The sequence below is a fragment of the Phodopus roborovskii genome, unplaced genomic scaffold (genome assembly GCF_943737965.1).
Source record: "Phodopus roborovskii unplaced genomic scaffold, PHOROB, whole genome shotgun sequence".
NCBI lineage: Eukaryota > Metazoa > Chordata > Mammalia > Rodentia > Cricetidae > Phodopus > Phodopus roborovskii.
This window is the reverse complement of record NW_026126470.1, coordinates 25,007,706-25,022,379: the sequence shown is the minus strand read 5'-3', so window position 1 is coordinate 25,022,379 and position 14,674 is coordinate 25,007,706. Positions and strand designations below refer to the sequence as shown.

General features: G+C 40.5%; 1 protein-coding gene across 1 annotated transcript in view; it reads left to right on the top strand.

The window, feature by feature from the left end:
* The window catches only part of Grik1 (glutamate ionotropic receptor kainate type subunit 1), a 355,947-nt gene that overhangs the window by 256,424 nt on the left and 84,849 nt on the right, over positions 1-14,674 (top strand). Inside the window, exons 6-7 of the mRNA XM_051191842.1 lie at positions 1,859-2,032; positions 12,116-12,259. Coding sequence (XP_051047799.1) covers positions 1,859-2,032; positions 12,116-12,259 — 318 coding nt within the window. The remainder of the gene's footprint in view (positions 1-1,858; positions 2,033-12,115; positions 12,260-14,674) is intronic.

Below are 14,674 nucleotides of genomic sequence, written 5' to 3'. Positions count from 1 at the left end.
GGAGAGCATGTTGCACAGTTTTCTTTCCCGTCCTCTCCTCACTCTCCTGACCTTCTCATTCTGCATTCTGCATTCTGCATTCTGCATTCTGCATTCACGGGAGATGTAGCAATCAGACATGAATGTTCTAGCTTCTGTATTGCACAGAAATGTCAAGTTGCAGGACAGCAGAACTCTACATATGTTTGAAATATCCACCCTATGAGATTTAGCACACACTGGAATTTTGTGTGACTAAGCAACTTTCCCTCTACTCATTGAATGTGCTCCGGATAACTTTCCCAGCTCTTATCCTTTGCATTTGCTTTGTGCTTCCCTACAGTTTGACCCGCATTCTGTCCTACTGTTGTCAAATTCTCGCCAACTTGGGCCATAAGCATCAATTAAAAATTATCTGAACACTAAGCTGGTGTAAAGAAAATACGAATTTTACATACACATACTAATAGGCATTACATATATACACATATTGTATACATTACAATGTTGAAAAGGCAGTCTGGGACTGTAGAGATGGCTCGGTGGTTAGGAGCACATACTGCTCTTGCAGAGGACTAGGTATTTGGTTCCCATGTTGGGAGGTGAAAGACTCACAACTGGCTGCAACTCCATTGCCCGGTGACCAGATGCCCTCTTCTAGATGCTACGGGCACCTTCACTCAGTTGCACACACCCACACCAGACACAGACTCTTAACTGAATAAAAGAAAAAGAATACATATATATAAAAAGGCAGTATAGCTTTCTTGAACCAGCTCTAGCAGGGCAAGGCTGTGCTCTTACAAGCCACTGCCCAATCCAAAGTTATCGTGGGAATGGACAGCAACGAGAAGTCATCTTCAGAAGGGCGAGATTGTCACATCTTCTGCAAAAGCAAATTGTGATGAAATCTAATGCCAGTGCCTTGAGTAACTGCCATTCTCACCACAACTGAGTTACGTTGGACTCCGTTTCAGAACACCTTTTCATTGCTAGACAAAACTTTTTTCTGTTAGGTGCCACTTTTGGCTTCTTGGGTTTCTTCTCAAATGTGGAATGTTTTTAGTGGCGTGTTTCTTGCTCTAAACATATTTTATATAAAAAAAATCGAGGCCATCATTCTGTTTTAAATATGTATCTAGTGGTAAATTTCTAGTTTACATCCAGCTTCATCTGCTCTGGAAAACACTGGGGTGGGTTAGGCATGCTTTATGATATACTTCCATGAGTCTCCTGGAAGGCTTTGCCTTCCCACAAGCACAGGGTCCAATGCATTCTCTAAAGAGGCCCTCACCCTGAGCCCTTGTCTAGTGAGTCCCGGGTTTGGCTGGATGTCATCAGGGAGCCACAGGGAGCCGCTCTTGCCACCTAGAAGTCTTCTACCTTCACTTGCAGCAGGGTGCCCAGTCCTCCAAGGTTCACCTCGGCAGCAGGGTGCTCACTCCACATTCCACCTGGGCAGCAGGGCCCAGAGCACCCCGAAGCAGCCATGTGCTGAGCATGGCGGATGCTGCCATTGCCCAGAGCATCCTTTGCGGTCCTCTCACCACTGAGAACTTTTCCCTTCAGCTATAAAATAAAACAGGCGAAGAGACAGAACGAGTTCATCAAACTCCTCAAAGGCAGTTTCCTAGCAAGAGAATTCTTAACTTTCCAACACCATTTCCCACGGCCAAGGCCAGACAAACTACTGGTAAATTCCCCTTCTTCATTTATCCAAGCTTAACATCCTTTCATAGACAGGGTGTGTGACCACACTGACATTTGTCATTTGTGTTTTCATTTCTTTTATCGCCCCTGTAATTATTTATTTCCTTTCTTATGGAGGACATCAATAATGCTAATTGATTTCTACCTTTGTCTTTATAACACCACACAGGACTTGTTCGCTTTAGATCTGGAACTCTACAGGTACAGCGGTGTGAATATGACTGGGTTTCGGTTGCTGAATATTGACAATCCTCATGTGTCATCCATCATTGAAAAGTGGTCCATGGAAAGGCTGCAGGCCTCACCCAGACCTGAGACTGGTCTCCTCGATGGCATGATGACAGTGAGTCGTAGTTTTATTTCACTTTAAAAGTATGTCTTTTATTTGTTGAGGATTTCTTGTAAGTATAGAATGTATTTGATCAGATTCATCCAGACTCCCTCTGCACTGCCCTAAAGTTTAAGATCATTGTGGAGAAGGGAGCTGATGTGGGCAGAAAGATTGTGGAAGACAGCACATAATTTTAGTGAAGTATCATGATCATGTTTTAAATATATAGAAGTGAAGTTAAGCATTTTGTATGCGTGTAATAGTGTAAGCAAATGTTATTATAACACATACCTTGGGAGAGACTATTCAAGAGAGAAGGAAAGAGGCTCTTTAAATATTTGCAAACTCGTGTATCTGGCTATTATCAAAAGTTGTACTCTTTATATTTCCAATTGCACTTGTCAAAAAAAAATTAAGTTGCTATCACCATTTTGCAAATAAAGAGAGTAGGAACAAAAGAAAAGGTAAGTAAAGACTGTTCCCCTGTAGGGGTGTGTCTTTGGGGAGGAGTGCAAAGGAATGAGAAACATCCTATTTATAATCATTACACACAACTGATCTGCAGAAGCAGGTATAGACAAATGCCGGATCTCCACCTGGCCTGCGGGGTCATGTCCCTACCATCTCAGCTTCATATGCGCACCCTTCTGCAGATGCTGACCGTGCTTAACTCCAGCCACATGCCCCTCCTGACACACATTCCAAAAGAGTCAGAGGTAGTTGTATGAACAGAAACTTGCAAATTGCATCATAAAAAGATTCGAGGAAGCTTCATTTGTCTCGCGCTGTCAAATGTATCTACCCTTGCTTTATTTCTCTAATAAGGCTCCCTGGGTGAAGAAAATAGAAGGAAACAATGATAATAATAATAAAAAAAAAAACCTTGCTTCCTATGTAGGAACAGGACTACTAAGGGGAAAGATATTGGGAATGCAAGCAGGTAATAGCATTTTAAATTGGTGTAATATTTCACTCTCAGTTCTCATCATCCGGGGAAACATTCTTGCTCTTAAGATGCAATTTACTGATAACTGAAAGGTATCATCTCACTGAAAAATGAACTTAGGACTTCCTTTTTCATTTTTCTGTGAGGAACAAATGAAATGGAAGAAATAGATGAATGAATTAAGTGGTTCTGGGTGGTTCTATGTGCAGAGTCCCTGGCTGTTTTGCAAGCCTGAAATAACTCCGAAAACACACAGTGATCTGGGAGATAATGATGGAGAGTGTTTGGGTACAAATGAGCCTTCCGGTGACTTGAAACATTGCTTTGGATGAAAGCAAGTAGAGAACACCCGGAGAAATACTAGACTGCAGAAAAGGGAGGGACTACCCCTTCCCTGGTTCCGGCAAGGTTTCCGTCACAGGACAATCGAGCTCTCCCCTAAGTCTTTCCTGTGCCCAGTGTGCAGTACTAGGCAGTGAGAGTTGGAAGTTATTTCCACACTGGCCATGCCATAACTTTCCTGCCAAACTCTGAATATCCATCACAAGAATGGCTTCATTTACCAAAAACAAAGGTGCCAACCTGTTCGATTACATGGAGCTGACAGAATAATCTGTGACAGAGATGAAAAGCATGCAATAAAGAACATAGAGCTGTAAAGTTTTCACAGATTCAGGTGGGCACCAGTAACTCTGCTCCCTGGCGCTGCCGCCAATCACCCGAGCTAACGGCAGCCCAGTGGACAGGGAGAAGGGTAAAGCTGGGACCTGACTGTAATACGATGTCACGGTCTGTCTAAATGAGTCCAGCCTGGAAAACAGGTTTCAGGAATGTTTACATTTCTATTATTAGTAGCAATAACACTAAAAGAAAGGTTACAGTTAGAGAGATAATGCAGTGTTAGGTCCTCTGAACACATGGGTGAGGAACTGAGTTCAAATCCCCAGAAGTCACATGGAGCCAGGGACGGACACAGCATGCATCTATAATCTGAGCTCTCCCACAGTGAATTGAGAGGTAAAACTGGAGGCTCAGAGACTCCTGGGCTCACTATGCTGGATTTCATTGTTCAGAGAACAAAAAGGAAACTCAAGCAGGATAGAAGGTAAGAACAAACATGAGAGATTGTCCTCCTTCCTCCATGAGTGCACGCGCGCGCGCGCACACACACACACACACAATACTCACATAACACTTTTCTGATGAAAAGAAAAGAGAGAATCTATGGAACCATAAGAGGGTATTCCAGTGGAATTCTGTAAAAGCAGCTACAACAGCTATGTCAGGGCATGTCAATATGAGTGAACAATAGTGTTGTAATGAAGAACCTACTAACATTGGGTGAAACAACTGTGTAATAGCTTTAAAGTTAATTATGGAAGGCATACTTTCAACCAGTATTTATCCAAAGAACCTCACTTTTTCTGTTTCACCTAAATGCACATAATTGAGAGAGTTAGAAACATAGACACAGAGAAGTAAAAGGAGTCCAGGTCCAATGCTAAGAATTCTTCGATATTTAAATTACTTGAATCAGAATGCTTTTTGTACTACCCCCCAAAATAAAAACCAGTGGATATATATAATAGATCAAACATGTACATTTATTCTTACATGCCAAGCACTTGATGCCTTGACTTTCTACATCCACTACTATTCAGGCTACTCAAATACAGCTTTACTAGTAAAGCTTTCTATGAACTGAGTTATATTATGATAGATTGCTCTGTGATTCTCCTGCTTACCTGTCCTAATTTTCTGCCTAACCCTGGTAACCTCTCATCATATTTTCTTTTGTTGTATTAGTATCTTTCTCTACAAGAATATAAATATTTTAAAAAAGAATATAAATATTTATATAGCAATACTTTCTATTTCTATAATATACTCTATCCCCAGGAATAGAAAAGGTAAGGCACAAAGAATGTTTCAATAGCTATTCATTTGATAAAATCATTTATGCAGAAAATAAATTTAATTAAGATTATACAGAAACAGAGGATGTTTAAATGAAGAATATTCATATAACCCTGAAATATTTCTCTTAAAAGCCAAAGTCCTTAAAAGCAAGAAGCATGCCTTATTAATGAAGATGAAAGTTATTATCAAGTAATAAATTATTTTTTAATCTTATAAACACTATTAATGGCACTACTAGTAAGGGCAGTAGTTAGTTTTAACTGTCAATTTGGCACAACCTAGAGTCACTTAGGAAGAGAAACTTAAAGAGAAATTATTAGCTCAAGTTGGTCTGTGCATGTAGATGAGGGTATGGGGAATTTTCTGGACTGTTAATTGATGAAGGAAAACCCAGCCCAACATGGGTACCACTATTCTGTATTCAGAGATACGATGCAAAAGAAAAATAAAAAGGTAGCTGTATAAGCATAAAAGAAAGCATAGATCCACACATTTATTTTCTCTCTGCTCTTGATTTGTGGAGGTGATCCTAATTGTTACTGCCTTGACTTCCCTAAGACAATGGGCCATAACCTGGAATTGCAAATAAATTGCATTTTCAGGATATTTTATTACAACAACAGAAAAGCAACTAGATCAATAAGTGTTCACAAATAATTCCATTGATATAATAGAATTGTGTTCTCTAAAAAAAATCATATATGTTATCCTGGTGATCTTCCAGCTGCATTGCCTGTGCCCATCATAGTTATTTTCTTACATGTGTTACATACATGTATAGACTACAGATGTGAGCTTATAAGTGTTGGAAAATCATATAGTGACTATGCATTGACTTACCTATTTTTAAGATAATTTCTCAGAGCTTTTCTTAGAATTTTGTATACTAAAACATCCTCAAAGAATATCATCATATATGTCAAAAAATGTCTGTATCTGAAAATAGAGGAGTTGATCACACCCAAAGTCAACTTGGTTGAATCTAGATTTTAAAACAGATTTACTTAAGGAAATAAAAGCCTGCTTTAAGAAATGAGTTAAGAAAACTGTTGGTTGGCTTAGTTCAGAACAGTGAAAAGCACAATTCAAAAGCATCTGAACATTTCTTTAAGTATGTTTTTACAACTGGAGTGTTAATTAGCTTATCTAAAATCTGGAATAATTTTTGTAAAACCTACTTTGTTTTCTATTTTTTATTATTATTTATTTATTTATTTTGCTTTTTACATTTTTCCCCAGTGTTATATGCTCATTCAAGAGATATGGCTTTGTATTGATGGTGAGATAGAATGACACACGTTCACAGTAACTTTTCTCTGATTGAAGCCCATGATGACATGCGTTAGCTATTGTTCTGATGCTGCCATAAATTACAACAACCAAGGGCAACTTAAGGAAGAAGGTGCTTACAATTTCAGATGGATAGTCAACAATGGTGGGGAGGGGTAGCGATAGACGGCTGGATCAGGAAGACAGGGGAGACATCTTCAACTGCAAACACCAAGCGAAGAGAGGGGACACACCACCAACTGTGGGGCAGACATTCAAATGCCTGAGCCTAAGAGGAATACTCATCACTCACACAAGCATGGTGTGTGAGTCAGCAATGCCAAGGAAACAGAAGCCTGAGCCTAAGAGGAATACCCATCACTCACACAAGCATGGTGTGTGATTCAGCAATGCCAAAAAAACAGAAGCCACAGAGCCTTATCTGTCATTCTTCTTCCTGGCTCACAAATCACTCCTAGTGTGAGGCAGAGTGGGGAGCATCATCCCACCCTCTTACATCTAATGGTTCTGCAACTGTGGTCCATGACAAAGACATCCTTAGATAGACACTTTGAGTCTTCATAGAGACTCGTATGAATTAGTAGAAAAGGCAATGTTTTTCTTGACAAAGGAAACCAGAGTTTAGGTGCTGGCTATATCCCCAAAGAAAGTGGCCTCTCTACGTCTGTTTGCTGCTCTGTAAATCTATATAATCTGTATAATAACAACATAGTGCCATTCCACTAAACATTTTAGATAATGTACACATTCCTATGGTATAAGAGTGAATTCACTAGGTAATATTTGTGGCTTTTAGTCAATGAAAGAACAAAGGACATTCTGATAGGAAAAGGTCCAATCATCCCTTATTCTACCCCACTGACCAAAACAAAAAAAAAGTCTTGAGCTTATAAAGAGTGCTTTATCAACTTCAGTCTTAATTAGTACATAAAAAGCTTGTTTACTTGAGAGACTGGAGCAGAAGAATTGTATTATTTAATGTTCTGACTTATTCATGAGACACGTTCTTTATTATGCCAGTTGCCCAAGGTGAAGCGACACCTGACACTTTTGTGACCTAGCATGACCAAAGGCATTTTCCAGGGTGTTTACTTGCTGGAGGTACAATCTCCTGCTTTCTATCTAAAAGTAGCAAAAATCCACAGAGGCTCGTGTCATAGTGACCACACCGCCAAACCTTCAACGGAACTTCTGGGATGTCTTCCCTAACTACTGAAGTTTTAGAATGCTTGTGCTGATCTTTTGTGACCTTTCCAACCCCATCCCCAAATCTCACTTCCTGACAGGGCATTCTGCATGCTGTGTCAATGCCAGTATAAATGGGCAATGTTTCCTCCAGGACTTAGTGTTGCCCAGTGGCAGCATGGCTTCCAGAAGCTTGCAACCTCAGCAGAGTTTCCCATGGACAACTTTCCCAATCCCTTTCGTACCTACAGCTGCTTCCAAATTTACAGAGTAATGAGAATCCCGTACCTCTTGCCCATTTGTTCTCCAAAGACAAGTTGTCTTCGAAGCATCCTCACTTGGGACACAGTATGCCAGTTGTCCTTGTCTGTGAGGTGACAGGACATCTCACTGGTTTGTGTTGTCAGTTACCACCATGTCCTAATTACTTCATTATTTTCAAACACACACACACACACACACACACACACACACACACACACACAAAAAAAAAAACAGAACTTTAATGAGCTGTCATGTTTACAGTAACAGCTAATTACAGGAAAAATATGAGTAAATAGTAAAATCAGCAAAGGAAATTTTCACACAGAATAGAGCACTAATATATCTAAGCTCAAGGGTGTTTTATACCATTGAAGCTCCCTAGAAATTGTTTGACACACAGCAATGATGTGTGACTCTACCTATGAAATGTTGCCAACCAGGAAACCCATCCAAGCACACACAGCACCCATGTAATTGACCTTAGTCTCCAGCCCTTCCAGATGTTAGTTGCTATAGCATAGCCCAACACTTCAGAACAAAAGGCAAAATCTGCCACAATCACATTTTTAGCATAAATATTGCATGGCCCCAGACTCTATGAATACAAACACATCCTTTTCATAAAAAAAAAAAAAAAAAAAAAAAAAACCTCAAGAGATTTCCCCACGATTCAGTCATGGACCAGTACTTCCTTTTGGAATAGGCAGAACTTAAACATGCCAAGCCCCCTGGGTTAACCCCTTACAGCAAACTGTTCTAATAACCAAAACATTATATTGCTAGAAGACTCTAACTTTCAATATGAATATGTTGTTGTGAAAAGATTTTCTTAGGGGCATTGATCAAAGTTACTTTACCCAAGCTTTCAAGACACACACACACACACACACACACACACACACACTGGATAGATAGGTAGGTAGGTAGATAGATAGATAGATAGATAGATAGATAGATAGATAGATAGATAGATCAATAGATAGATGATATGAGCCAGAGCTGGGGAAAGAATAATGTGAAATAGTGTCTCCTGGATATACATGATTAGGCTATTATCAAACTCATGAATTCACAGTAAATGTAACTACCCAAACAATCAAACAATACTTGTACAAGATCAAGCCAGTTGGTCCTCCAACATGAAAGGGTTTATGAGGATGCTTCTCTTCTATCTGAAGAGCTGTCGACAGTTTAAGGATACTAGCGACATGGGGGGAGGGGGCATTTTTCTTCATCATAGGTTTCCTCTTCCCCAAAGTATGGTCCTATACCCATGATCATATAAACAGCATCAACTGGCCTCAGTAGGTTATAAAAAAGAATCAAAAGTTTGTGAAATTGACAGAGGGAGATGGGAAGGCCTGGATGAATCTGAAGAGGTTAATGTAGTGGATATGACCAAAACACATTGCATATATGTATGAAACTATCAAAGAATAGATAAGCTAATTTTGAAATGTTTTATAGTTGAAGGACATATCCCACATAAACAAGATGTTTGTGGCACTGGCATATGGTATATGGTCAGTGGATTTTAGCCTTTACCAAGCCTTTATCAAGGTACTACTCTGCTATCACTAAATAATTGGACAAGATGGAACCAGAGCATAAACCACCAACTTTAAGTATTCAAATATTGGCTCTTTTACTATTAGCTTATAGACACCATTTAATCTCTTAATGTTCTTTGCATAAAGAAGTAAAGGGGACAAAAAACAAAAGTTCATTGTTTCCCAAGGATTCTGAACAGGGCCATGTGTACTTAGTGCTCAGTAAATGTTAATACCTATTCCGTTTTACAAAGTAACCTGCCAATCACTCACTTTCTTCCAATTAAGCCAAATAAGGAGAGCAGAATGGTAAGGAACGTAGGTGTTAGACTGAGGAAACCAGGGCCTAACCACTGTCCTTGTAAGTGATAGCAGAGTAGATGAGTTCCAGCTAATCTCCTCCACAAGACTCAGTTTTGTCATCAACAAAATGGATTTTATAAATCTTGAATTAATCAAAAAAAATTAAGCTTAGCAATTACCACTGCCAGTACCATTAACCTCACTTCTCTGTGTCTAGCATATAAGAAAAATGATTTACGTTAAGTCTTGGTAGTACATAGTTCTTAAAAGAATACATTTTGTTTTAATATATGAATAAACAATAACTCATCCTATAAATGTTTATTAAACTGTGTTTTATATCATGAATTGTGCTTAGGTACTAAAAGTTGAATTTGAATAGTTTCTACTTTAAAAAATAAACACACACTTTTTTTTCTCCAAATCCTCTTTTTATTTATTTTTTTTTTTTTGTTCCTTTTTACTTTATTTTATTTTATTTATTTTACATATCGATCCCAGGTCCCTCTCCCTCCTTCTCTCCCTTTTTCCCTCTCTCCCCTCATGTACCCTGACCACCCTCCCCTCCCATCCCCCCCCATTCAACATGTAGGGTGATGCCATCCGGGAGGGGTCATCTATACCTGTCAAGTCAATTGGAGTAGGGACTCTTCTCTCCAGTCTCTAGGTTAAGGGAGTATCCCTCCATGGGGAATGAGCTCCCAAAGTCCTTTTGTGCCCAGGGATACATCCTGGTTCCACTGTCTGAGGCCCCTTAGACTGTTCAGTGATTCTAGCTGAGACCCATGTTCAGGGGGCCTGAGTCAGTCCCATGCTGGATTCCCAGCTATCAGTCTGGGGGCCTATTAGCTAATCCTTGTTCAGGTCAGCTGTCTCTATGTGTTCCTGCAGCCATGGTCTTGTCTTCCCTCTCTACATCTGGATTCTAGTTCAATTTAGTGTTTAGTTGTGGGTGTTTGCTTCTGTTTCCAACAGGTACAAGATAAGGGCTCCATGATAGTGGATAAGTTGGTCGTTGATCTCATTATTAGGGAAGGACATTTATGGTAGCATTTCCACTGTTGCTCAAATTGTTAGTTGGAGTCAGTCTTGTAGGTCTCTGGACATTTCTTTAGGTTCCGTTTTCTCTTCAATCCTATAATGGCTCCGTCTTTTATGTTCTCTCTCTCTCTCTCTTTCTCTCTCTCGTTCTCTCTCTCCTGTCATCTATTCCTCCCCTGATTCAATCTTCCTAGTCCCACCTGCTTTCCTCTCCATTTTTAATCAAGTGAAAGTATTAGAAACAACATTTCAATTATACTATGCAGAATAGTAGGGGTTCAGGATAAAGGTATCTCTTGCTTCAAAACTGATAAGATAGAAGATGTCGCATCTACCACTTACGCTCTCTTTCCCCCTCCATAAAAAAAAAAAAACATAATTAACAGCAAATATTGGATGAATCAACTAATTACAGAAAACCATATACAAAACTTTTTGCTAGAACCTGGATTCTAGATTTAACTCTGTCAATTTTCCAGCTATATACATATTTGCTTCCATAAATCAATATTTTGCCTGAGGTCAGTTTTACATATAATAAGTAACTTTATCTGTGTGTCCTGCTTACTTTGGAGAATTACTGAGAATTTCAAATGAGCTAATATATTTGAAGTTGCAAAGAAAACCCTCCAGTAAAATATGAGGGTATTATGAGAGTTTTATCCCCAAAACCACAGGGCAGTATATTTGGAAAATGCTATGAGTATTATATAAAATTTAGCAAGAATTTTATGAGGAAAAGAAGGAAAAGATAACTACTCCAAAAGAAAATTAACCTGTGCCTCAGAGGGCCTCTCTGAATTTGCCCTTGAATTTCATACTTTGACTCTAACTTTCCTCCTCAAGTCTGGCCATTGAAAGTGGCCAACACCAGCACCCTTAATAATAGCATCACCTATTGGTTCTATCAGCAGGAATGTGTTTTCTCCAAAATATAAAACAAGGAAGAAGGAAGAAAGGGAGAGAGGGAGGGAAGGAGGGAGGGAGGGAAGGAGGGAAGGAGGGAGGGAGGAAGAAAGAAAAAGAGAGATGCAGAGGGAGGGAGGGAAGGAGGGAGGGAGAGGGAAGGAGGGAGGGAGGGAGGGAAGGAGTGAGTAAGTGAGTGAGTGAGTGAGGGAGGGAGGGAGGGGAGGAGGGAGAGAGGGAGGGAAGGAGGGAGGGAGGAAGGGAGGGAGGGAGAGGGAAGGAGGGAGGGAGGGAGGGAGAGGGAAGGAGGGAGGGAGGGAGGTAGAGGGAAGGAGGGAGGGAGGGAGGTAGAAAGGTGCTGAGAGACAAGCTCATATAGAAATAATGGATCTTAGTAGATTCAATCTCAAAGTAGTTGATTTCAACACTGAGCTTGACATAGGATATACTCCAAAAATATGTTTCCGGAATAAAGTCTTTTGTAATTCACCTGAGTTTTGATTTTGTTTTGTTTTTAATATTTACTCTGGGATGTAAAGTTTTTTCTTTTGTAGAGTAATAGTTATCGGTGACCGAGCACTGTTTAACTAAAGAATAAAAGGCCTGTAAGAGTAAGGAAGGAACGGCAGTCGCATGGGTCAAGGGAGGTAGTAAAGAGGAAACTGACAGCACGCTCCCTGTTCTCCACAGACTGAAGCAGCTCTGATGTACGACGCTGTGTACATGGTAGCCATTGCCTCCCATCGCGCCTCACAGCTGACAGTCAGCTCCCTACAGTGCCATCGACACAAGCCGTGGCGCCTTGGACCCAGATTCATGAACCTGATCAAAGAGGCAAGTGTACCTTCCCTGCGGCCCATTTGCTTAACACCACTTAACATGTCCCGTCCGCGTGTTTCTGGTGGCATAGTGATGTTAACAGAGGAGCAGCCACTGCCTCCTCAGACATCAATATCAGAAGTGTGCCTATATATAGGAACTGTTGTGTATTTTCACATATGACGCTGCTGCAGTGCTCAAGTAGGATACTAGATCATTATACTAACTGTCCTTCATTTCAGCCATGTTCCAATTATGCCTCACTCTCCACACAGAAGGACTGAGAGGTACTGAGTCCGTAAGGGATGTTCGTGCTCATATTGCGGGTTCTTGGTCTCGGTGGTTTCCCAAGGATTATGCTTTTCGAGCCTAAACAAAGTACCTCTTTATATTAGAGGAATTTCCCTTTGTAAACAAGAGAAAAGTTCTATTTAAAACTTCCTCAGAGTCTTAAAGGCTCTTAAGAGGAGAGGATATTTAGGAAGGCATGGCTCTTCACAAATATCCTGTATTGAAGACTGTATCTACTTTATCTTTCTCCCTGGAGCAATTTAAATTCCCTTTTCAAGACCTTCCAGGACTCTAAAAATGTGTGTGCCTTTGGCTTATCTTTGAGACCAGCAGGCACTTTTAGGAATTTATGGACTTGGCAATACGAAATAAGAATCTCGGTAGCGGAAAATGTGACTGAGTATGCACACCATCCTGTGACATGTTCTAGAATTTTCTCTGTGGGATGCAGAAGTTTGTTCTCCCACGAAGGCTGTCTACTTCTCTATCTGTATCAGAGAAAGTCATAGACAAACCGTGGCTTGAGAAGCATGTGAGGGGAAAATACAAATGGAGATGGCTCACTGTATCCCGAGGAAGCTACCAGCTTTGGGCTGGATGTCTGCTGACCTCCCCAGAACCCATAAACCACCTCTCCTGCTGTCCATCTGCTTGTGTGTGCAGGCTGAGTTCATCAAGACAAGGGCCAGGTAGAGAGAATGTGTATAAGAAACAAGACTCCAAGCACCCAGGGAAGATGGCTTGCAGTGCCGAGTGAGAGTAAGGTTTACACTCACTTGCTGGTGCAAACCTGCACGTTTTAAGACTGTCGAAGAGTCCGTCCTTAAATTTTAGCTTACCTTCCCTATCCTGTCACCACTAGATTTTTCACCTGTAGAATGTGGACAGACCATGCACCTCCTCAGCTTTATTGTACTGAAACTGAGTAAGGGCACTATTTGTAAAGAATGGTGAAGGGATCCAGCAAGCATCTGAAACATTGGCTCCCCTTAGCATGAGAATGCACACTTTTAACAGCCTTGTTCAGTTTACTGAGGGTGGTGCCAGGAATTTAAAACTGGCAACATCAACAACAACGAAATCACAAATAGGCGTTGTGAAATGAAATAACCCCCTCTGACAGCTACATAATCCTGGCGTACCATGGCTAATAGAAAAAAAAAAGAAAAGAAAAGAAATGTCACGTGGCCTTCGCTTCTCCCCGCGGTGATGGTCACAGACATGTCCTGGATTCCCATCCTGATTGCCATCTTTAACAAGAAAACATCTGGTTCCCTTTTATCTCAAACTGGTTTGAGGAGAGGCGAAGCCTTAAGAAAGCCCAAGTTCAAACATCCAAAGTGCGCCAAGTGTCTTTTTGCTTCTACTTCAGCTACATGAGAAGGTGAAATTGCCAAGCCACATTTACGTATGTTTAAAGAAATAATGAGACCAAGACAAGGGTAATTCTGGGTTGTATCAAGATGACAAGAAAAACTAACCAGAATAGTAATATTTGTGTGGCTCTGGGTATCAAACAGAGGGTCTCACTTGTGTTAGGCAAGTGTTCTGCCCCTGCTCCACATACTATTAACTCGCTGTCACAAGGGATAACCTTCTTACCAAAGTAGAAGCTGTAGTTTCTACCATCTGATAATATAAATTCTACCTGGCTGAGAAATACCAGGCTTCATCGGAAGCTCTCATATCACAGTAGAATTTCTGTACCATTAAGCAGGATTTATAGGCTCTTTCGTGACCTTCTTCTCGGAGACCTGTGGCATCCCTCTCCTCTCCTTCCCTGTCACTAGCCATTGTTGAACTTGTGATGTGTTTCCCTGAACTTATGTTCAACTCCCTGGCCTCTGGTTGAATTGTCGTATTTGTCAGGATCATGACTTATGTCTAATGCGAGCACCTTCCGATCCTTAATCTTCCCCTCGCTTCCAACTCTAATTATACTGTCATATTTGTTTGCATGTCTTTCTCCAAGCTGTGTATTTTCCCAATCTCATCTCATTGGCTTTTACGCAAAACAAGTACTCAAATAAAGTAAGTAATAGGTGAAGGATAAAAGGAACTGGAGAGTACGTGCAACCTGTATGCAAAAATCAAGGGGCAGCATATACTCAGTACATTAATGTGTCTGTAAACATCTCA